Source organism: Ranitomeya variabilis, chromosome 5 (genome assembly GCF_051348905.1).
Source record: "Ranitomeya variabilis isolate aRanVar5 chromosome 5, aRanVar5.hap1, whole genome shotgun sequence".
NCBI classification, from domain to species: Eukaryota; Metazoa; Chordata; class Amphibia; order Anura; family Dendrobatidae; genus Ranitomeya; species Ranitomeya variabilis.
The window spans coordinates 288158440-288183788 of NC_135236.1; the positions used below are offsets into that span (position 1 = coordinate 288158440).

Here is a 25349-nt window from a genome sequence, read left to right on the forward strand (position 1 = left end):
ATAGTAAAAAGATATAATGTTAAAAATTATTTTTAAAAAAATTATATTCTCACATTCTGGCGTCCGCAGCAACCTTTCCCGCTCCTCGCGACGCTCCTGTCCCAAGAATGCATTGCAGCAATGACCCGTGATGACGTAGCGGTCTCACAAGACCACTACATCATCACGGGTTATTGCCGCAAGGCATTACTGTGAACGGAGTGTCGCGAGGAGCATCGCTAAAGGCCTGGGCTGGATCCGGGGGCCGCCGGAAGGTGAGTATATAACTAATTTTTATTTCACTTCTTTTTTAAACAGGGATATGGTGCCCACATTGCTATATACTATGTGGGCTGTGTTATATTCTATGTGGGCTGTGTTATATACTGCGTGGGCTGTGTTATATACTGCGTGGGCTGTGTTATATTCTACCTCGCTGTGCTATATACTACATGGATGTGCAATATACGAAAATATAGAAAAAGAGTGCACCTAAGCTGTAAATCAAATAATGGGGAGGGTGCAGTGCCTAGTCCAAATAATATGTGTAGAACCAAGACAAAGAAAAAAGGATTGGACTAAATCAGGCCCGCATGACCATGTAGTATTGAAAAGTAGAAAACGTTTTATTCAACACCACAACAAGCATAAAAACATTTAAAATACAACAAGTGTAAACACAACACCCCAATGCAAAATATATCTGCAAAAATTGTATATATATAAAGATATATGTTGCAAAAACATGCTACACCAGGCCAACCATTATACATAGCACCACCTATTCAACAGTATATTAGCCATAGCTCTAAGGGACCTGTAAAGTTTACCTTGAATAAATCCTACATTTTTTGGACACAATGGAGTGCTGCCTTCTTTTTTGATATATATATATATATATATATATATATATATATATATATATATATATATATATATATATATATATACACAGTGGGGCAAAAAAGTATTTAGTCAGTCAGCAATAGTGCAAGTTCCACCACTTAAAAAGATGAGAGGCGTCTGTAATTTACATCATAGGTAGACCTCAACTATGGGAGACAAACTGAGAAAAAAAAATCCAGAAAATCACATTGTCTGTTTTTTTATCATTTTATTTGCATTTTATGGTGGAAAATAAGTATTTGGTCAGAAACAAAATTTCATCTCAATACTTTGTAATATATCCTTTGTTGGCAATGACAGAGGTCAAAAGTTTTCTGTAAGTCTTCACAAGGTTGCCACACACTGTTGTTGGTATGTGCAAAAAGAAAAAAAAAAGAGCATGAACCGCACATCCCAAAATCATACGTTGATCTAAAGCCGCTAGGCAAAAATTTAAATACTGAACATGAGGTTTTCAGTTTAACATTCTGATCAGACTGTATGAAGCCCACTGCCCCTTCACGGCAAACCTCGTAGTGGGTCCTAACGCCCTAACGGAGCGGAGTCGTGCAGCGACCACCGCCGCAGCGGCCATGCACCAGCAACGTATGATTTTGGGATGTGCGGTTCATGCTCTTTTTTTTCTTTTTGCACATAGCATGTACTTGTCTCTTTTTTTGGACCAGCACTCCTCCCATTTGGCTCAGGTGATTTTAATTAGCAGGAGACTGCAAAGTAAGGGGTCTAGCCCATTTTGGCTCTCACTGAAGAGCTGGAGGAAGGTGAGTTTAAATGCTCCCTTCATTTTGGTGCTGGTGCTGTGTGGCGGCCATTGTTGCTGTGGCTTTGTGCTGGTGGGGCGGCGCGGTCTGGAGTCTTGGGGACTCAGTCTCGCAGCATGGGTGCTGTGGGGCAACAGGCCGTCCGCCCTGCTGGTGCATGGCCGCTGCGGCGGTGGTCGCCGCACGGCTCCGCTCCGTTAGGGTGTTAGGACCCACTACGAGGTTTGCCGTGAAGGGGCAGTGGGCTTCATACAGTCTGATCAGAATGTTAAACTGAAAACCTCATGTTCAGTATTTAAATTTTTGCCTAGCGGCTTTAGATCAACGTATGATTTTGGGATGTGCGGTTCATGCTCTTTTTTTTCTTTTTGCACATAGCATGTACTTGTCTCTTTTTTTGGACCAGCACTCCTCCCATTTGGCTCAGGTGATTTTAATTAGCAGGAGACTGCAAAGTAAGGGGTCTAGCCCATTTTGGCTCTCACTGAAGAGCTGGAGGAAGGTGAGTTTAAATGCTCCCTTCATTTTGGTGCTGGTGCTGTGTGGCGGCCATTGTTGCTGTGGCTTTGTGCTGGTGGGGCGGCGCGGTCTGGAGTCTTGGGGACTCAGTCTCGCAGCATGGGTGCTGTGGGGCAACAGGCCGTCCGCCCTGCTGGTGCATGGCCGCTGCGGCGGTAGTCGCCGCACGGCTCCGCTCCGTTAGGGCGTTAGGACCCACTACGAGGTTTGCCGTGAAGGGGCAGTGGGCTTCATACAGTCTGATCAGAATGTTAAACTGAAAACCTCATGTTCAGTATTTAAATTTTTGCCTAGCGGCTTTAGATCAACGTATGATTTTGGGATGTGCGGTTCATGCTCTTTTTTTTCTTTTTGCACATAGCATGTACTTGTCTCTTTTTTTGGACCAGCACTCCTCCCATTTGGCTCAGGTGATTTTAATTAGCAGGAGACTGCAAAGTAAGGGGTCTAGCCCATTTTGGCTCTCACTGAAGAGCTGGAGGAAGGTGAGTTTAAATGCTCCCTTCATTTTGGTGCTGGTGCTGTGTGGCGGCCATTGTTGCTGTGGCTTTGTGCTGGTGGGGCGGCGCGGTCTGGAGTCTTGGGGACTCAGTCTCGCAGCATGGGTGCTGTGGGGCAACAGGCCGTCCGCCCTGCTGGTGCATGGCCGCTGCGGCGGTGGTCGCCGCACGGCTCCGCTCCGTTAGGGCGTTAGGACCCACTACGAGGTTTGCCGTGAAGGGGCAGTGGGCTTCATACAGTCTGATCAGAATGTTAAACTGAAAACCTCATGCTCAGTATTTAAATTTTTGCCTAGCGGCTTTAGATCAACGTATGATTTTGGGATGTGCGGTTCATGCTCTTTTTTTTCTTTTTGCACATAGCATGTACTTGTCTCTTTTTTTGGACCAGCACTCCTCCCATTTGGCTCAGGTGATTTTAATTAGCAGGAGACTGCAAAGTAAGGGGTCTAGCCCATTTTGGCTCTCACTGAAGAGCTGGAGGAAGGTGAGTTTAAATGCTCCCTTCATTTTGGTGCTGGTGCTGTGTGGCGGCCATTGTTGCTGTGGCTTTGTGCTGGTAGGGCGGCGCGGTCTGGAGTCTTGGGGACTCAGTCTCGCAGCATGGGTGCTGTGGGGCAACAGGCCGTCCGCCCTGCTGGTGCATGGCCGCTGCGGCGGTGGTCGCCGCACGGCTCCGCTCCGTTAGGGCGTTAGGACCCACTACGAGGTTTGCCGTGAAGGGGCAGTGGGCTTCATACAGTCTGATCAGAATGTTAAACTGAAAACCTCATGTTCAGTATTTAAATTTTTGCCTAGCGGCTTTAGATCAACGTATGATTTTGGGATGTGCGGTTCATGCTCTTTTTTTTCTTTTTGCACATAGCATGTACTTGTCTCTTTTTTTGGACCAGCACTCCTCCCATTTGGCTCAGGTGATTTTAATTAGCAGGAGACTGCAAAGTAAGGGGTCTAGCCCATTTTGGCTCTCACTGAAGAGCTGGAGGAAGGTGAGTTTAAATGCTCCCTTCATTTTGGTGCTGGTGCTGTGTGGCGGCCATTGTTGCTGTGGCTTTGTGCTGGTGGGGCGGCGCGGTCTGGAGTCTTGGGGACTCAGTCTCGCAGCATGGGTGCTGTGGGGCAACAGGCCGTCCGCCCTGCTGGTGCATGGCCGCTGCGGCGGTGGTCGCCGCACGGCTCCGCTCCGTTAGGGCGTTAGGACCCACTACGAGGTTTGCCGTGAAGGGGCAGTGGGCTTCATACAGTCTGATCAGAATGTTAAACTGAAAACCTCATGTTCAGTATTTAAATTTTTGCCTAGCGGCTTTAGATCAACGTATGATTTTGGGATGTGCGGTTCATGCTCTTTTTTTTCTTTTTGCACATAGCATGTACTTGTCTCTTTTTTTGGACCAGCACTCCTCCCATTTGGCTCAGGTGATTTTAATTAGCAGGAGACTGCAAAGTAAGGGGTCTAGCCCATTTTGGCTCTCACTGAAGAGCTGGAGGAAGGTGAGTTTAAATGCTCCCTTCATTTTGGTGCTGGTGCTGTGTGGCGGCCATTGTTGCTGTGGCTTTGTGCTGGTGGGGCGGCGCGGTCTGGAGTCTTGGGGACTCAGTCTCGCAGCATGGGTGCTGTGGGGCAACAGGCCGTCCGCCCTGCTGGTGCATGGCCGCTGCGGCGGTGGTCGCCGCACGGCTCCGCTCCGTTAGGGCGTTAGGACCCACTACGAGGTTTGCCGTGAAGGGGCAGTGGGCTTCATACAGTCTGATCAGAATGTTAAACTGAAAACCTCATGTTCAGTATTTAAATTTTTGCCTAGCGGCTTTAGATCAACGTATGATTTTGGGATGTGCGGTTCATGCTCTTTTTTTTCTTTTTGCACATAGCATGTACTTGTCTCTTTTTTTGGACCAGCACTCCTCCCATTTGGCTCAGGTGATTTTAATTAGCAGGAGACTGCAAAGTAAGGGGTCTAGCCCATTTTGGCTCTCACTGAAGAGCTGGAGGAAGGTGAGTTTAAATGCTCCCTTCATTTTGGTGCTGGTGCTGTGTGGCGGCCATTGTTGCTGTGGCTTTGTGCTGGTGGGGCGGCGCGGTCTGGAGTCTTGGGGACTCAGTCTCGCAGCATGGGTGCTGTGGGGCAACAGGCCGTCCGCCCTGCTGGTGCATGGCCGCTGCGGCGGTGGTCGCCGCACGGCTCCGCTCCGTTAGGGCGTTAGGACCCACTACGAGGTTTGCCGTGAAGGGGCAGTGGGCTTCATACAGTCTGATCAGAATGTTAAACTGAAAACCTCATGTTCAGTATTTAAATTTTTGCCTAGCGGCTTTAGATCAACGTATGATTTTGGGATGTGCGGTTCATGCTCTTTTTTTTCTTTTTGCACATAGCATGTACTTGTCTCTTTTTTTGGACCAGCACTCCTCCCATTTGGCTCAGGTGATTTTAATTAGCAGGAGACTGCAAAGTAAGGGGTCTAGCCCATTTTGGCTCTCACTGAAGAGCTGGAGGAAGGTGAGTTTAAATGCTCCCTTCATTTTGGTGCTGGTGCTGTGTGGCGGCCATTGTTGCTGTGGCTTTGTGCTGGTGGGGCGGCGCGGTCTGGAGTCTTGGGGACTCAGTCTCGCAGCATGGGTGCTGTGGGGCAACAGGCCGTCCGCCCTGCTGGTGCATGGCCGCTGCGGCGGTGGTCGCCGCACGGCTCCGCTCCGTTAGGGCGTTAGGACCCACTACGAGGTTTGCCGTGAAGGGGCAGTGGGCTTCATACAGTCTGATCAGAATGTTAAACTGAAAACCTCATGTTCAGTATTTAAATTTTTGCCTAGCGGCTTTAGATCAACGTATGATTTTGGGATGTGCGGTTCATGCTCTTTTTTTTTCTTTTTGCACATAGCATACACTGTTGTTGGTATGTTGGCCCATTCCTCCATGCAGATCTCCTCTAGAGCAGTGATGTTTTTGGCTTTTCGCTTGGCAACACGGACTTTCAACTCCCTCCAAAGGTTTTCTATAGGGTTGAGATCTGGAGACTGGCTAGGCCACTCCAGGACCTTGAAATGCTTCTTACGAAGCCACTCCTTCATGGCCCTGGCGGCGTGCTTTGGATCATTGTCATGTTGAAAGACCCAGCCACGTTTCATCTTCAATGCCCTTGCTGATGGAAGGAGGTTTGCACTCAAAATCTCACGATACATGGCCCCATTCATTCTTTCATGTACCCAGATCAGTCGTCCTGGCCCCTTTGCAGAGAAACAGCCCCAAAGCATGATGTTTCCACCACCATGCTTTACAGTAGGTATGGTGTTTGATGGATGCAACTCAGTATTCTTTTTCCTCCAAACACGACAAGTTGTGTTTCTACCAAACAGTTCCAGTTTGGTTTCATCAGACCATAGGACATTCTCCCAAAACTCCTCTGGATCATCCAAATGCTCTCTAGCAAACTTCAGACGGGCCCGGACATGTACTGGCTTAAGTAGTGGGACACGTCTGGCACTGCAGGATCTGAGTCCATGGTGGCGTAGTGTGTTACTTATGGTAGGCCTTGTTACATTGGTCCCAGCTCTCTGCAGTTCATTCACTAGGTCCCCCCACGTGGTTCTGGGATTTTTGCTCACCGTTCTTGTGATCATTCTGACCCCACGGGGTGGGATTTTGCGTGGAGCCCCAGATCGAGGGAGATTATCAGTGGTCTTGTATGTCTTCCATTTTCTAATTATTGCTCCCACTGTTGATTTCTTCACTCCAAGCTGGTTGGCTATTGCAGATTCAGTCTTCCCAGCCTGGTGCAGGGCTACAATTTTGTTTCTGGTGTCCTTTGACAGCTCTTTGGCCTTCACCATAGTGGAGTTTGGAGTCAGACTGTTTGAGGGTGTGCACAGGTGTCTTTTTATACTGATAACAAGTGTCTCCAGACTCTGTCACGTCTGTCACATGTACTCAGTATGAACCTGCTTTCATCTGTAAAGAGCACAGGGCGCCAGTGGAAAATTTACCAATCCTGGTGTTCTGTGGCAAAGCCAAGCATCCTGCGCGGTGTTGGGCTGTGAGCACAACTCCCATCTGTGGACGTCGGGCACTCAGACCATCCTCACGGAGTCGGTTTCTAACAGTTTGTGCATACACATGCACATTTGTGGCCTGCTGGAGGTCATTTTACAGGGCTCTGGCACTGCTCCTCTTGTTTCTCCTTGCACAAAGGCTGAGGTAACGGTCCTGCTGCTGGGTTGTTGCTTTCCTACAGCCCCTCCACATCTCCTGTTGTTCTGGCCTGTCTCCTGGTAGCGCCTCCAGCCTCTGGACACTACGATGACAGACACAGCAAACCTACTTGCCACAGCTCGTATTGATGTGCCATCCTGGATGAGCTGCACTACCTGAGCCACTTGTGTGGGTTGTAGATTCCGTCTCATGTTACCACGAGTGTGAAAGCATAACGAACATTCAAAAGTGACCAAAACATCAGCCAGAAAGCATTGGTAATGAGAGTTCCTCTGTGGTCCACACCTGCAGAACCACTCCTTTATTGAGTGCATCTCAGAGGTGTAGCTAGGATTTTGGTTCAGGGGCGAAGCTTCTGAGTGGGCCTCTAACCAGGTAACCTTGATTAAAACTCTGTGACACCCCCTAATAGTGGAGGAGAACCTCAGCAGATGACTGCGCTGTTACTGAAGATAATCTCTATATAAAGACCAACATGGATATTACCAACATATGGTCAGTGGTAGATACCAGCCCTACATAACAGTTGCATATAATGACTTACCGCTGACGTTCTTTCACAAATGGTTAGAAACCGACCCCATGAGGATGGTCTGAGTGCCCGACATCCACAGATGGGGGTTGTGCTCACAGCCCAACACCATGCATGATGCTTGGCATTTGCCACAGAACACCAGGATTGGCAAATTCGCCACTGGCGCCATGTTCTCTTCACAGATGAAAGCAGGTTCACACTGAGCACATGTGAGAGACGTGACAGAGTCTGGAGACGCCATGGAGAGCGATCTGCTGCCTGCAACATCCTTCAGCATGACTGGTTTGGCAGTGGGTCAGTAATGGTGTGGGGTGGTATTTCTTTGGAGGGCCGCACAGCCCTCTTTGTGCTTTCCAGAGGTAGCCTGACTGCCATTAGGTACCGAGATGAGATCCTCAGACCCCTTGTGAGACCATATGCTGGTGCGGTTGGCCCTGGGTTCCTCCTAATGCAGGACAATGCCAGACCTCATGTGGCTGGAGTGTGTCAGTAGTTCCTGCAAGATGAAGGCCTTGAAGCTATGGACTGGCCTGCCTGCTCCCCAGACCTGAATCCGATTGAACACATCTGGGACATCGTGTCCCGTACCATCCACCAATGTCACGTTACACCACAGACTGTCCATGAGTTGACAGATGCTTTAGTCCAGGTCTGGGAGGAGATCCCTCAGGAGACCTCATCAGGAACATGCCCAGGTGTTGTAGGGAGGTCATACAGACATGTGGATGCCACACACACTACTGAGCATTATTTCCTTGTCTTGAGGGATTTCCACTGAAGTTGGATCAGCCCGGAACTTCATTTCCCCTTTTATTTTGAGCATCATTTCATCTACAGACCTCCGTGGGATATTAGTTGTGAATTACGTTGATCATTTTTAGGTTTTATTGTTCTCAACACATTCCACTATGTAATGAATGAAGGTTTACAACTGGAATATTTAATTCAGTGATATCTAGGATGTGTTCCCTTTATTTTTTTTGAGCAGTATGTATATATATATATATATATATATATATATATATATATATATATATATATATATATACACAGTGCCTAAAAGTAGTATTCAACCCCCTGCAGATTTAGCAGGTTTAATAAGATGCAAATAAGTTAGAGCCTTCAAACTTCAAACAAGAGCAGGATTTATTAACAGATGCATAAATCTTACAAACCAAAAAGTTTTGTTGCTCAGTTAAATTTTTATAAATTTTAAACATAAAAGTGTGGGTCAATTATTATTCAACCCCTAGGTTTAATATTTTTTGGAATAACCTTTGTTTGCAATTACAGCTAATAATCGTCTTTTATAAGACCTGATCAGGCCGGCACAGGTCTCTGGAGTTATCTTGGCCCACTCCTCCATGCAGATCTTCTCCAAGTTATGTAGGTTCTTTGGGTGTCTCATGTAGACTTTAATCTTGAGCTCCTTCCACAAGTTTTCAATTGGGTTAAGGTCAGGAGACTGACTAGGCCACTGCAACACCTTGATTTTTTGCCTCTTGAACCAGGCCTTGGTTTTCTTGGCTGTGTGCTTTGGGTCGTTGTCTTGTTGGAAGATGAAATGACGACCCATCTTAAGATCCTTGATGGAGGAGAGGAGGTTCTTGGCCAAAATCTCCAGGTAGGCCGTGCTATCCATCTTCCCATGGATGCGGACCAGATGGCCAGGCCCCTTGGCTGAGAAACAGCCCCACAGCATGATGCTGCCACCACCATGCTTGACTGTAGGGATGGTATTCTTGGGGTCGTATGCAGTGCCATCCAGTCTCCAAACGTCACGTGTGTGGTTGGCACCAAAGATCTCGATCTTGGTCTCATCAGACCAGAGAGCCTTGAACCAGTCAGTCTCAGAGTCCTCCAAGTGATCATGAGCAAACTGTAGACGAGCCTTGACATGACGCTTTGAAAGTAAAGGTACCTTACGGGCTCATCTGGAACGGAGACCAGTGCGGTGGAGTACGTTACTTATGGTATTGACTGAAACCAATGTCCCCACTGCCATGAGATCTTCCCGGAGCTCCTTCCTTGTTGTCCTTGGGTTAGCCTTGACTCTTCGGACAAGCCTGGCCTCGGCATGGGAGGAAACTTTCAAAGGCTGTCCAGGCCGTGGAAGGCTAACAGTAATTCCATAAGCCTTCCACTTCCGGATGATGCTCCCAACAGTGGAGACAGGTAGGCCCAACTCCTTGGAAAGGGTTTTGTACCCCTTGCCAGCCTTGTGACCCTCCACGATCTTGTCTCTGATGGCCGTGGAATGCTCCTTTGTCTTTCCCATGTTGACCATGTATGAGTGCTGTTCACAAGTTTGTGTAAACCTGCTAAATCTGCAGGGGGTTGAATACTACTTGTAGGCACTGTATATATATATATATATATATATATATATATATATATATATATATATATATATATATATATATATATATATAATTGTCTAAGGTCCACTTCCATCTGTCTGTCTGTTTGTCTAACGGAAATCCCGCGTCGCTGCTTGGTCGTGCCTGGCCGGCCGCAGCCAATCAGCGAAATTGGGGCGGGATTTAAACACTGCTTCACTTTTTACTGTTGATGCTGCCTATGCAGCATCAATAGTAAAAAGATATAATGTTAAAAATTATTTTTAAAAAAATTATATTCTCACATTCTGGCGTCCGCAGCAACCTTTCCCGCTCCTCGCGACGCTCCTGTCCCAAGAATGCATTGCAGCAATGACCCGTGATGACGTAGCGGTCTCACAAGACCACTACATCATCACGGGTTATTGCCGCAAGGCATTACTGTGAACGGAGTGTCGCGAGGAGCATCGCTAAAGGCCTGGGCTGGATCCGGGGGCCGCCGGAAGGTGAGTATATAACTAATTTTTATTTCACTTCTTTTTTAAACAGGGATATGGTGCCCACATTGCTATATACTATGTGGGCTGTGTTATATTCTATGTGGGCTGTGTTATATACTGCGTGGGCTGTGTTATATACTGCGTGGGCTGTGTTATATTCTACCTCGCTGTGCTATATACTACATGGATGTGCAATATACGAAAATATAGAAAAAGAGTGCACCTAAGCTGTAAATCAAATAATGGGGAGGGTGCAGTGCCTAGTCCAAATAATATGTGTAGAACCAAGACAAAGAAAAAAGGATTGGACTAAATCAGGCCCGCATGACCATGTAGTATTGAAAAGTAGAAAACGTTTTATTCAACACCACAACAAGCATAAAAACATTTAAAATACAACAAGTGTAAACACAACACCCCAATGCAAAATATATCTGCAAAAATTGTATATATATAAAGATATATGTTGCAAAAACATGCTACACCAGGCCAACCATTATACATAGCACCACCTATTCAACAGTATATTAGCCATAGCTCTAAGGGACCTGTAAAGTTTACCTTGAATAAATCCTACATTTTTTGGACACAATGGAGTGCTGCCTTCTTTTTTGATATATATATATATATATATATATATATATATATATATATATATATATATATATATATATATATATATATATATATATACACAGTGGGGCAAAAAAGTATTTAGTCAGTCAGCAATAGTGCAAGTTCCACCACTTAAAAAGATGAGAGGCGTCTGTAATTTACATCATAGGTAGACCTCAACTATGGGAGACAAACTGAGAAAAAAAAATCCAGAAAATCACATTGTCTGTTTTTTTATCATTTTATTTGCATTTTATGGTGGAAAATAAGTATTTGGTCAGAAACAAAATTTCATCTCAATACTTTGTAATATATCCTTTGTTGGCAATGACAGAGGTCAAAAGTTTTCTGTAAGTCTTCACAAGGTTGCCACACACTGTTGTTGGTATGTTGGCCCATTCCTCCATGCAGATCTCCTCTAGAGCAGTGATGTTTTTGGCTTTTCGCTTGGCAACACGGACTTTCAACTCCCTCCAAAGGTTTTCTATAGGGTTGAGATCTGGAGACTGGCTAGGCCACTCCAGGACCTTGAAATGCTTCTTACGAAGCCACTCCTTCATGGCCCTGGCGGCGTGCTTTGGATCATTGTCATGTTGAAAGACCCAGCCACGTTTCATCTTCAATGCCCTTGCTGATGGAAGGAGGTTTGCACTCAAAATCTCACGATACATGGCCCCATTCATTCTTTCATGTACCCAGATCAGTCGTCCTGGCCCCTTTGCAGAGAAACAGCCCCAAAGCATGATGTTTCCACCACCATGCTTTACAGTAGGTATGGTGTTTGATGGATGCAACTCAGTATTCTTTTTCCTCCAAACACGACAAGTTGTGTTTCTACCAAACAGTTCCAGTTTGGTTTCATCAGACCATAGGACATTCTCCCAAAACTCCTCTGGATCATCCAAATGCTCTCTAGCAAACTTCAGACGGGCCCGGACATGTACTGGCTTAAGTAGTGGGACACGTCTGGCACTGCAGGATCTGAGTCCATGGTGGCGTAGTGTGTTACTTATGGTAGGCCTTGTTACATTGGTCCCAGCTCTCTGCAGTTCATTCACTAGGTCCCCCCACGTGGTTCTGGGATTTTTGCTCACCGTTCTTGTGATCATTCTGACCCCACGGGGTGGGATTTTGCGTGGAGCCCCAGATCGAGGGAGATTATCAGTGGTCTTGTATGTCTTCCATTTTCTAATTATTGCTCCCACTGTTGATTTCTTCACTCCAAGCTGGTTGGCTATTGCAGATTCAGTCTTCCCAGCCTGGTGCAGGGCTACAATTTTGTTTCTGGTGTCCTTTGACAGCTCTTTGGCCTTCACCATAGTGGAGTTTGGAGTCAGACTGTTTGAGGGTGTGCACAGGTGTCTTTTTATACTGATAACAAGTGTCTCCAGACTCTGTCACGTCTGTCACATGTACTCAGTATGAACCTGCTTTCATCTGTAAAGAGCACAGGGCGCCAGTGGAAAATTTACCAATCCTGGTGTTCTGTGGCAAAGCCAAGCATCCTGCGCGGTGTTGGGCTGTGAGCACAACTCCCATCTGTGGACGTCGGGCACTCAGACCATCCTCACGGAGTCGGTTTCTAACAGTTTGTGCATACACATGCACATTTGTGGCCTGCTGGAGGTCATTTTACAGGGCTCTGGCACTGCTCCTCTTGTTTCTCCTTGCACAAAGGCTGAGGTAACGGTCCTGCTGCTGGGTTGTTGCTTTCCTACAGCCCCTCCACATCTCCTGTTGTTCTGGCCTGTCTCCTGGTAGCGCCTCCAGCCTCTGGACACTACGATGACAGACACAGCAAACCTACTTGCCACAGCTCGTATTGATGTGCCATCCTGGATGAGCTGCACTACCTGAGCCACTTGTGTGGGTTGTAGATTCCGTCTCATGTTACCACGAGTGTGAAAGCATAACGAACATTCAAAAGTGACCAAAACATCAGCCAGAAAGCATTGGTAATGAGAGTTCCTCTGTGGTCCACACCTGCAGAACCACTCCTTTATTGAGTGCATCTCAGAGGTGTAGCTAGGATTTTGGTTCAGGGGCGAAGCTTCTGAGTGGGCCTCTAACCAGGTAACCTTGATTAAAACTCTGTGACACCCCCTAATAGTGGAGGAGAACCTCAGCAGATGACTGCGCTGTTACTGAAGATAATCTCTATATAAAGACCAACATGGATATTACCAACATATGGTCAGTGGTAGATACCAGCCCTACATAACAGTTGCATATAATGACTTACCGCTGACGTTCTTTCACAAATGGTTAGAAACCGACCCCATGAGGATGGTCTGAGTGCCCGACATCCACAGATGGGGGTTGTGCTCACAGCCCAACACCATGCATGATGCTTGGCATTTGCCACAGAACACCAGGATTGGCAAATTCGCCACTGGCGCCATGTTCTCTTCACAGATGAAAGCAGGTTCACACTGAGCACATGTGAGAGACGTGACAGAGTCTGGAGACGCCATGGAGAGCGATCTGCTGCCTGCAACATCCTTCAGCATGACTGGTTTGGCAGTGGGTCAGTAATGGTGTGGGGTGGTATTTCTTTGGAGGGCCGCACAGCCCTCCATGTGCTTTCCAGAGGTAGCCTGACTGCCATTAGGTACCGAGATGAGATCCTCAGACCCCTTGTGAGACCATATGCTGGTGCGGTTGGCCCTGGGTTCCTCCTAATGCAGGACAATGCCAGACCTCATGTGGCTGGAGTGTGTCAGTAGTTCCTGCAAGATGAAGGCCTTGAAGCTATGGACTGGCCTGCCTGCTCCCCAGACCTGAATCCGATTGAACACATCTGGGACATCGTGTCCCGTACCATCCACCAATGTCACGTTACACCACAGACTGTCCATGAGTTGACAGATGCTTTAGTCCAGGTCTGGGAGGAGATCCCTCAGGAGACCTCATCAGGAACATGCCCAGGTGTTGTAGGGAGGTCATACAGACATGTGGATGCCACACACACTACTGAGCATTATTTCCTTGTCTTGAGGGATTTCCACTGAAGTTGGATCAGCCCGGAACTTCATTTCCCCTTTTATTTTGAGCATCATTTCATCTCCAGACCTCCGTGGGATATTAGTTGTGAATTACGTTGATCATTTTTAGGTTTTATTGTTCTCAACACATTCCACTATGTAATGAATGAAGGTTTACAACTGGAATATTTAATTCAGTGATATCTAGGATGTGTTCCCTTTATTTTTTTTGAGCAGTATGTATATATATATATATATATATATATATATATATATATATATATATATACACAGTGCCTAAAAGTAGTATTCAACCCCCTGCAGATTTAGCAGGTTTAATAAGATGCAAATAAGTTAGAGCCTTCAAACTTCAAACAAGAGCAGGATTTATTAACAGATGCATAAATCTTACAAACCAAAAAGTTTTGTTGCTCAGTTAAATTTTTATAAATTTTAAACATAAAAGTGTGGGTCAATTATTATTCAACCCCTAGGTTTAATATTTTTTGGAATAACCTTTGTTTGCAATTACAGCTAATAATCGTCTTTTATAAGACCTGATCAGGCCGGCACAGGTCTCTGGAGTTATCTTGGCCCACTCCTCCATGCAGATCTTCTCCAAGTTATGTAGGTTCTTTGGGTGTCTCATGTAGACTTTAATCTTGAGCTCCTTCCACAAGTTTTCAATTGGGTTAAGGTCAGGAGACTGACTAGGCCACTGCAACACCTTGATTTTTTGCCTCTTGAACCAGGCCTTGGTTTTCTTGGCTGTGTGCTTTGGGTCGTTGTCTTGTTGGAAGATGAAATGACGACCCATCTTAAGATCCTTGATGGAGGAGAGGAGGTTCTTGGCCAAAATCTCCAGGTAGGCCGTGCTATCCATCTTCCCATGGATGCGGACCAGATGGCCAGGCCCCTTGGCTGAGAAACAGCCCCACAGCATGATGCTGCCACCACCATGCTTGACTGTAGGGATGGTATTCTTGGGGTCGTATGCAGTGCCATCCAGTCTCCAAACGTCACGTGTGTGGTTGGCACCAAAGATCTCGATCTTGGTCTCATCAGACCAGAGAGCCTTGAACCAGTCAGTCTCAGAGTCCTCCAAGTGATCATGAGCAAACTGTAGACGAGCCTTGACATGACGCTTTGAAAGTAAAGGTACCTTACGGGCTCATCTGGAACGGAGACCAGTGCGGTGGAGTACGTTACTTATGGTATTGACTGAAACCAATGTCCCCACTGCCATGAGATCTTCCCGGAGCTCCTTCCTTGTTGTCCTTGGGTTAGCCTTGACTCTTCGGACAAGCCTGGCCTCGGCATGGGAGGAAACTTTCAAAGGCTGTCCAGGCCGTGGAAGGCTAACAGTAATTCCATAAGCCTTCCACTTCCGGATGATGCTCCCAACAGTGGAGACAGGTAGGCCCAACTCCTTGGAAAGGGTTTTGTACCCCTTGCCAGCCTTGTGACCCTCCACGATCTTGTCTCTGATGGCCGTGGAATGCTCCTTTGTCTTTCCCATGTTGACCATGTATGAGTGCTGTTCACAAGTTTGTGTAAACCTGCTAAATCTGCAGGGGGTTGAATACTACTTGTAGGCACTGTATATATATATATATATATATATATATATATATATATATATATATATATATATAATTGTCTAAGGTCCACTTCCATCTGTCTGTCTGTTTGTCTAACGGAAATCCCGCGTCGCTGCTTGGTCGTGCCTGGCCGGCCGCAGCCAATCAGCGAAATTGGGGCGGGATTTAAACACTGCTTCACTTTTTACTGTTGATGCTGCCTATGCAGCATCAATAGTAAAAAGATATAATGTTAAAAATTATTTTTAAAAAAATTATATTCTCACATTCTGGCGTCCGCAGCAACCTTTCCCGCTCCTCGCGACGCTCCTGTCCCAAGAATGCATTGCAGCAATGACCCGTGATGACGTAGCGGTCTCACAAGACCACTACATCATCACGGGTTATTGCCGCAAGGCATTACTGTGAACGGAGTGTCGCGAGGAGCATCGCTAAAGGCCTGGGCTGGATCCGGGGGCCGCCGGAAGGTGAGTATATAGCTAATTTTTATTTCACTTCTTTTTTAAACAGGGATATGGTGCCCACATTGCTATATACTATGTGGGCTGTGTTATATTCTATGTGGGCTGTGTTATATACTGCGTGGGCTGTGTTATATACTGCGTGGGCTGTGTTATATTCTACCTCGCTGTGCTATATACTACATGGATGTGCAATATACGAAAATATAGAAAAAGAGTGCACCTAAGCTGTAAATCAAATAATGGGGAGGGTGCAGTGCAGTGATGTTTTTGGCTTTTCGCTTGGCAACACGGACTTTCAACTCCCTCCAAAGGTTTTCTATAGGGTTGAGATCTGGAGACTGGCTAGGCCACTCCAGGACCTTGAAATGCTTCTTATGAAGCCACTCCTTCATGGCCCTGGCGGTGTGCTTTGGATCATTGTCATGTTGAAAGACCCAGCCACGTTTCATCTTCAATGCCCTTGCTGATGGAAGGAGGTTTGCACTCAAAATCTCACGATACATGGCCCCATTCATTCGTTCATGTACCCGGATCAGTAGTCCTGGCCCCTTTGCAGAGAAACAGCCCCAAAGCATGATGTTTACACCACCATGCTTTACAGTAGGTATGGTGTTTGATGGATGCAACTCAGTATTCTTTTTCCTCCAAACACGACAAGTTGTGCTCTCTAGCAAACTTCAGACGGGCCCGGACATGTACTGGCTTAAGCAGTGGGACACGTCTGGCACTGCAGGATCTGAGTCCATGGTGGCGTAGTGTGTTACTTATGGTAGGCCTTGTTACATTGGTCCCAGCTCTCTGCAGTTCATTCACTAGGTCCCCCCGCATGGTTCTGGGATTTTTGCTCATCGTTCTTGTGATCATTCTGACCCCACGGGGTGTGTTGTGAACTATACTCCTTGGCTCCCTCTTATGATCACTAGTGATTTGGCACTTGGATTGTCTTTTACCAGGTTGGTACTCACTTGCTTCGTTAGGCCTGGGGTGTTGCTATTTAAACTTCCTGGATTCTCAGTCCAGTGCCTGGCATCGTTGTAATCAGTTCATTTCTGTTTGCTCCTGTCTTCAGGTCCTGGTTCTTTGCAAAATAAGCTAAGTCCTGCTTTCTTATTTTTGATCATTTGCATTGTTTATATTTTTGTCCAGCTTGTACAAAATGTGATTCCTGATATCGCTGGAAGCTCTAGGGGGCTGATATTCTCCCCCCACACCGTTAGTCGGTTTGGGGGTTCTTGGATATTCAGCGTGGATATTTTGCAGGGTTTTTGCTGACCATATAAGTTATCTTACTATATTCTGCTATTAGTCAGTGGGCCTCTCTTTGCTAAAATCTAGTTCATTCTTACGTTTGTCTTTTCTTCTTACCTCACCGTTATTATTTGTTGGGGGCTTGTATTACTTTGGGGTCTTTTCTCTGGAGGCAAGAGAGGTCTTATTTTCCCTTATAGGGTTAGTTAGTTCTCCGGCTGGCGCGAGACGTCTAGGATCTACGTAGGCACGTTCCCCGGCTACTGTTAGTGTTTGTGCTAGGATCAGGTATATGGTCAGCCTAGTTACCACGTCCCTATGAGCTGGTATTTATGTTTGCAGACTTTGCTGTAATCTCTGAGATCCTTTGCCATTGGGATCATAACAGTATGCCAGGCCTATGAATAGTTAATGCATTGCAGAAGTGGGATTAAAAGAAAAGGAGTTCTGAGTTTTTTTTCTCCTCTTTCTTCCTTCCCCTTTTTCTCAGAGTGGCTGTAAGCTTTGCTGCAGACATGAATGTTCAGACCTTGATTACTAGTGTGGATCAGCTTGCTGCACGAGTGCAGAGCATTCAGGATTTTGTTGTTAGCAGTCCTATGTCTGAGCCTAAGATACCTATTCCTGAGCTGTTCTCTGGAGATCGATTTAAATTTAGGAATTTTAGGAATAATTGTAAATTGTTTCTATCTTTGAAACCTCGTTCGTCTGGAGATTCAGCTCAGCAAGTTAAAATTGTTTTCTCCTTTTTGCGTGGCGACCCTCAGGATTGGGCTTTCTCGTTAGCGCCAGGAGATCCGGCATTGGCGGATGTTGATGCGTTTTTTCTGGCGCTCGGATTGCTTTATGAGGAGCCTAATCTTGAAATTCAGGCAGAAAAAGCTCTACTGGCTATCTCTCAGGGCCAGGATGAAGCTGAAGTGTATTGCCAAAAATTTCGGAAATGGTCCGTGCTTACTCAATGGAATGAATGTGCTCTGGCCGCAAATTTCAGAAATGGTCTTTCTGAAGCCATTAAGAATGTGATGGTGGGTTTCACAATTCCTACAAGTCTGAATGATTCTATGGCGCTGGCTATTCAGATTGATCGGCGTTTGCGGGAGCGCAAATCCGCTAATCCTCTGGCGGTGTTGTCTGAACAGACACCTGTTTCTATGCAATGTGATAGAAACCCCGATCCAGCAATGCAATGTGATAGAATCCTGACTAGAACCGAACGACAAAATCATAGACAGAATGGGCTGTGTTTTTACTGTGATGATTCTACATATGTTATATCAGCATGCTCTAAACGCCTAACCAAGGTTGTCAGTCCTGTCTCCATTGGTAATTTGCAGCCTAAATTTATTTTGTCTGTGACTTTAATTTGTTCATTGTCTTCCTACCCTGTTATGGCGTTTGTGGATTAAGGTGCTGCCCTGAGTCTTATGGACTTGTCGTTTGCCAAGCGCTGTGGTTTTGTCCTGGAGCCTTTAAAAGTTCCTATTCCTCTCAGAGGAATTGATGCTACGCCACTGGCGGAAAATAAACCGCAGTATTGGACACAAGTGACCATGTGCATGACTCCTGAACATCGGGAGGTGATTAGTTTTCTTGTTCTGCATAAAATGAATGATTTGGTCGTGTTAGGTCTGCCATGGTTACAGACCCATAATCCTGTTTTGGATTGGAAGGCTATGTCGGTGTCGAGTTGGGGTTGTCAGGGAATTCATTACGATTCTCCACCGGTGTCTATTGCTACTTCTACTCCTTCAGAGGTTCCTGAGTATTTGTGTGACTATCAGGATGTATTCAGTGAGTCCAGGTCCAGTGCTCTTCCTCCTCATAGGGACTGTGACTGCGCTATAGATTTGATTCCTGGCAGTAAATTTCCTAAGGGACGATTATTTAATTTGTCTGTACCCGAGCATGCCGCGATGCGTTCTTATGTCAAGGAGTCTTTGGAGAAGGGGCATATTCGTCCATCCTCTTCCCCTCTTGGTGCGGGATTCTTTTTTGTGGCCAAGAAGGACGGGTCTTTGAGACCTTGTATAGACTATCGGCTTCTGAATAAAATCACTGTTAAGTTTCAGTATCCTTTGCCACTATTGTCAGACTTGTTTGCTTGGATTAAGGGTGCCAAGTGGTTCACCAAGATAGATCTTCGTGGTGCGTACAACCTTGTGCGCATTAGGCAGGGAGATGAATGGAAAACTGCATTCAATACGCCCGAAGGTCATTTTGAATACTTGGTGATGCCCTTTGGGCTCTCTAATGCTCCTTCAGTGTTTCAGTCCTTTATGCATGATATCTTCCGGAAGTATCTGGATAAATTTATGATTGTTTATCTGGATGATATTCTGGTTTTCTCGGATGATTGGGATTCTCATGTAAAGCAGGTCAGGATGGTGTTTCAGGTTTTGCGTGATAATGCTTTGTTTGTGAAGGGCTCAAAGTGTCTCTTTGGAGTGCAGAAGGTTTCCTTTTTGGGTTTTATTTTCTCCCCTTCTGCTGTGGAGATGGACCCAGTCAATGTCCGAGCTATTCATGATTGGACTCAGCCCACGTCTGTTAAGAGTCTTCAGAAGTTCTTGGGGTTTGCTAATTTCTACCGTCGCTTTATCGCTAACTTTTCTAGCATTGTTAAACCTTTGACGGATATGACCAAGAAAGGTTCTGATGTGACTAGTTGGGCCCCTGCAGCCGTGGAGGCCTTCCAGGAGCTGAAGCGCCGGTTTACTTTGGCGCCTGTTTTGTGCCAGCCTGATGTCTCACTTCCCTTTCAGGTTGAAGTGGATGCTTCTGAGATCGGTGCTGGGGCTGTTTTGTCGCAGAGAGGCTCTGGTTGCTCTGTGATGAGACCATGTGCTTTTTTCTCTAGGAAGTTTTCGCCTGCTGAGCGGAACTATGATGTTGGTAATCGGGAGTTGTTGGCCATGAAGTGGGCATTTGAGGAGTGGCGTCATTGGCTCGAGGGTGCTAAGCATCGTGTGGTGGTCTTGACTGATCACAAAAATCTGATGTATCTCGAGTCTGCTAAGCGCCTGAATCCTAGACAGGCTCGTTGGTCATTGTTTTTCTCTCGTTTTGACTTTGTGGTCTCGTACCTGCCTGGTTTGAAGAATGTTAAGGCTGATGCTCTTTCTAGGAGCTTTGTGCCTGACTCTCCTGGAGTCTCGGAGCCAGCTGGTATTCTTAAAGAGGGAGTAATCGTGTCGGCCATATCTCCTGATTTGCGACGTGTGTTGCAGAGATTTCAGGCTGGTAGACCTGACTCTTGTCCACCCGACAGACTGTTTGTTCCTGATAAATGGACCAGCAAAGTCATTTCTGAGGTTCATTCCTCGGTGTTGGCAGGGCATCCGGGAATTTTTGGTACCCGAGATTTGGTGGCTAGGTCCTTTTGGTGGCCTTCCTTGTCACGGGATGTGCGGTCATTTGTGCAGTCCTGTGGGACTTGTGCTCGGGCTAAGCCTTGTTGTTCTCGTGCTAGCGGGTTGCTTCTGCCCTTGCCCGTCCCGAAGAGGCCTTGGACACATTTCCATGGATTTCATTTCTGATCTTCCGGTGTCTCAAGGAATGTCTGTCATCTGGGTGGTGTGTGATCGTTTTTCCAAGATGGTCCATTTGGTACCCTTGCCTAAGTTGCCTTCCTCTTCTGATCTGGTTCCTTTGTTTTTTCAGAATGTGGTTCGTTTACACGGCATTCCGGAGAATATCGTGTCCGACAGAGGATCCCAGTTTGTGTCCAGATTCTGGCGATCTTTTTGTGCTAAAATGGGCATTGATTTGTCGTTTTCATCTGCCTTCCATCCTCAGACTAATGGTCAAACGGAGCGAACTAATCAGACACTGGAGGCTTATTTGAGATGTTTTGTTTCTGCGGACCAGGATGATTGGGTGACCTTCTTGCCATTGGCGGAGTTTGCCCTTAATAATCGGGCTAGTTCTGCTACTTTGGTTTCGCCATTCTTCTGCAACTCTGGTTTTCATCCTCGTTTCTCCTCGGGTCATGTTGAGTCTTCTGACTGTCCTGGGGTGGATTCCGTGGTGGATAGGTTGCAGCGGATTTGGAATCTTGTGGTGGACAACTTGAAGTTGTCACAGGAGAAGGCTCAGCGTTTTGCCAACCGCCGCCGCGGTGTGGGCCCCCGACTTCGTGTTGGGGATTTGGTTTGGTTGTCTTCTCGGTATGTCCCTTTGAAGGTTTCCTCTCCTAAGTTTAAGCCTCGCTTTATTGGTCCTTATAAAATTTTGGAAGTTCTTAACCCGGTTTCTTTTCGTTTGGATCTTCCGGTGTCGTTTGCCATTCACAACGTGTTCCATAGGTCTTTGTTGCGGCGGTACATTGTGCCTGTGGTTCCTGCTGTTGAGCCTCCTGCTCCGGTGTTGGTTGAGGGCGAGTTGGAGTACGTGGTAGAGAAGATCTTGGATTCTCGTCTCTCTAGACGGAGGCTTCAGTATTTGGTCAAATGGAAGGGCTATGGTCAGGAGGATAATTCCTGGGTGGCCGCCTCTGATGTTCATGCGGCCGATTTGGTTCGTGCCTTCCATGCTGCTCATCCTGGTCACCCTGGTGGTCTTGGTGAGGGTTCGGTGACCCCTCCTTAAAGGGGGGGTACTGTTGTGAACTATACTCCTTGGCTCCCTCTTGTGGTCACTAGTGATTTGGCACTTGGATTGTCTTTTACCAGGTTGGTTCTCACCTGCTTCGTTAGGCCTGGGGTGTTGCTATTTAAACTTCCTGGATTCTCAGTCCAGTGCCTGGCATCGTTGTAATCAGTTCATTTCTGTTTGCTCCTGTCTTCAGGTCCTGGTTCTTTGCAAGATAAGCTAAGTCCTGCTTTCTTATTTTTGATCATTTGCATTGTTTATATTTTTGTCCAGCTTGTACAAAATGTGATTCCTGATATCGCTGGAAGCTCTAGGGGGCTGATATTCTCCCCCCACACCGTTAGTCGGTTTGGGGGTTCTTGGATATTCAGCGTGGATATTTTGCAGGGTTTTTGCTGACCATATAAGTCATCTTACTATATTCTGCTATTAGTCAGTGGGCCTCTCTTTGCTAAAATCTAGTTCATTCTTACGTTTGTCTTTTCTTCTTACCTCACCGTTATTATTTGTTGGGGGCTTGTATTACTTTGGGGTCTTTTCTCTGGAGGCAAGAGAGGTCTTATTTTCCCTTATAGGGTTAGTTAGTTCTCCGGCTGGCGCGAGACGTCTAGGATCTACGTAGGCACGTTCCCCGGCTACTGTTAGTGTTTGTGCTAGGATCAGGTATATGGTCAGCCTAGTTACCACGTCCCTATGAGCTGGTATTTATGTTTGCAGACTTTGCTGTAATCTTTGAGATCCTTTGCCATTGGGATCATAACAGGGGTGGGATTTTGCGTGGAGCCCCAGATCGAGGGAGATTATCAGTGGTCTTGTATGTCTTCCATTTTCTAATTATTGCTCCCACTGTTGATTTCTTCACTCCAAGCTGGTTGGCTATTGCAGATTCAGTCTTCCCAGCCTGGTGCAGGGCTACAATTTTGTTTCTGATGTCCTTTGACAGCTCTTCACCATAGTGGAGTTTGGAGTCAGACTGTTTGAGGGTGTGCACAGGTGTCTTTTTATACTGATAACAAGTTTAAACAGGTGCCATTACTACAGGTAATGAGTGGAGGAAAGAGGAGACTCTTAAAGAAGAAGTTACAGGTCTGTGAGAGCCAGAAATCTTGATTGTTTGTTTCTGACCAAATACTTATTTTCCACCATAAAATGCAAATAAAATGATAAAAAAACAGACAATGTGATTTTCTGGATTTTTTTTTCTCAGTTTGTCTCCCATAGTTGAGGTCTACCTATGATGTAAATTACAGACGCCTCTCATCTTTTTAAGTGGTGGAACTTGCACTATTGCTGACTGACTAAATACTTTTTTGCCCCACTGTATATATGTATATATATATAATGAGGTAGCAAGTATGACATTTATTTTCATGTAGCAAAAAGAAAGCAATCCTATCTCAATTTTTTTTGTTACATATTGTCATTGACCAGCCTAACTTTCCCCCCCTGTAGGCACACATGCAGAGGAGCTTCTACCACAATAGTGTATGCACATGCGTGCGCATAGTAAATAGTTAATGGATGAAAATGTCATATGAGGCCATCAGGTGTCATCTGACTGTTTCTAAAATGAAGAACCTTGCAATGTACTCATGCTGATCTCTGAATTTTAAGAAAATAGGGCCGCAGTAACACCGACTTAAAATCTGTAAGTTGCATCACATGTTAAAGTTTGGGCAAATTTATAAAAAAAAGTGGGCCAACCCTTTAATTAACTGCACTTCCTACATTCCCACCCCCTTAAGTTCTTGGTCATGGTCATCTTTTCCTTTAGATTCTATATTTGTAAAGGCTCATTCACACTTTCCATTTATCTTGTACAAGTTCTCTCTGTTTTTCAACATGGGAACTCGTACATAGTATAGTCTTCTACTGGGCTGTTCAAATGTTCGATTATTTTTGTGGACCAAGTGGTCCTTGCAAAACCGCGGAGACATGTCCAATATTGATCATCAATGCAAGTCATTAGGTCCATTAAAAAAAATCAGACTGCACTTGGAAGGTTTAGAAACTTGTTTTTACATCATCCAAGAGAAACTGATGAAACTTGGCACAAGACTGGGAGGAAACTCGACTGACACGCTGATGAGAATCTGATCAAACTCTCAACAAAACTACTAATGAAACAAGGAACATTTTTCTCTTACGAGAAAAATATGGACGTCTGAATGAGCCTTAAGATTGACTAATACATCCATGTTTCACAGTTTGGCTATATGATGTTTGCTATACGAAGAGCTACAATAGCGTTGAGGCATTTGTGTTTCAAATGGTTTCAATGTAGTAAACAAAAATCTGCTGTGAGACAAATGGAAATTGATTTCTACTTCAACTTACCACACTTTCCAATCAATTCCATTCTGACTAGGTCTTTCACATCTTCCTCCTGTAAAAACAGTGTTACATAGAGGAAAAACAACAGTTAAAAAACTTTCTTCATAGCAAATACGTAATATTAAAATTTTATTCTAAATATACCACTAAACATGACTTCATTCAGTCTCTCTTGCTTATACAGAACAATATGGACATAGCCAAAGAGTGGAAAAAAGTAAAAAAAAAACTTGACCTCCCATACCAGGTGGTCTCCACTGTTCCGAGAGCTGGGTCCCCTGGGAATCTTGTGATATTATTTATCCCACGTGAGCGCTGCAGCCTATCAGTTACGTCTGATGGGCTGGAACCCTTACAGTTTTATCAGAAGGAACTGTTCCATCTGTTTGCAGCCCATCAGTGGCCATTGATAAGTTGCAGTGCTCCTGTGAAATAAGCAATGTCACAGACTTGTCAGTGACCACAGCGCTTAGAGAGGAGGAGCGGAACTAGTCTGAGAGGTAAGATGCCATTTTGTTCTTTTATTCAGCACACTGAGCGCATTTAAATGGGGTTCTCCAGTAAGGGATGTGACGCTGAATCACTTCTCACAGCCAAGCCATGAGACAGCATCGAAAAGGAGTCCAATGTCAAAAGCTAGGAAGGAACGTCATAAACAAAAGAAAGAGACAAAAACGGTCAGGTAACGGTTCGAGGTAAGAATGCCAGGAGGATAGTGGATCAGAGCAGCATGGGTTAAATAGAGGGATGGTCAACACAAGATCCAAGGCCTGGCAACAAAAGATCTACAAACAGAATGAAACTACACAGTAGCTGAATGTACGCCTGATGGAGATCTGGGAGTAACAGACCAGTTAAGTAGCCTGGCAATCACCTGGGATAATGAACACCTGGAAACAGCCTGCGTCTCCTAGTCTCAGATTGGATGGCCGAGCTGTCAATCAACACACTCACAGCTCAGCACGCCCCTGCACCAGACTAGACTACTGAGCTGTCAATCAAAGTACTGACAGCGTCAGCACTCCCCTTTACCAGATTGGACGGCTTAGCTGTCAGTAACTGCATCCCAGAAACACTGAGGGGTGGAACTATGACATTGGATAATTCTTTCAATATTTGCAGTTATCAGGAAATATTTCACATAAAGGATTGTCAATACTGCCTGAATTCCAACAGTAAAGAAACTTCAATGACCATAGAAGGTGACTGGTCAAAAGACATTATGGCAAATAACATAGATTTCTGTGATGAATTATATTCTAAGGCCTT

The 25349-nt window shown here is 45.7% G+C and overlaps 1 protein-coding gene across 1 annotated transcript in view; it reads right to left on the reverse strand.

Moving 5' to 3' along the window:
* Positions 1-25349, reverse strand: part of LOC143774986 (uncharacterized) — an 862433-nt gene that overhangs the window by 75231 nt on the left and 761853 nt on the right. Inside the window, exon 96 of the mRNA XM_077262800.1 lies at positions 24084-24132. Within this exon, the coding sequence (XP_077118915.1) occupies positions 24084-24132 (49 nt within the window). The remainder of the gene's footprint in view (positions 1-24083; positions 24133-25349) is intronic.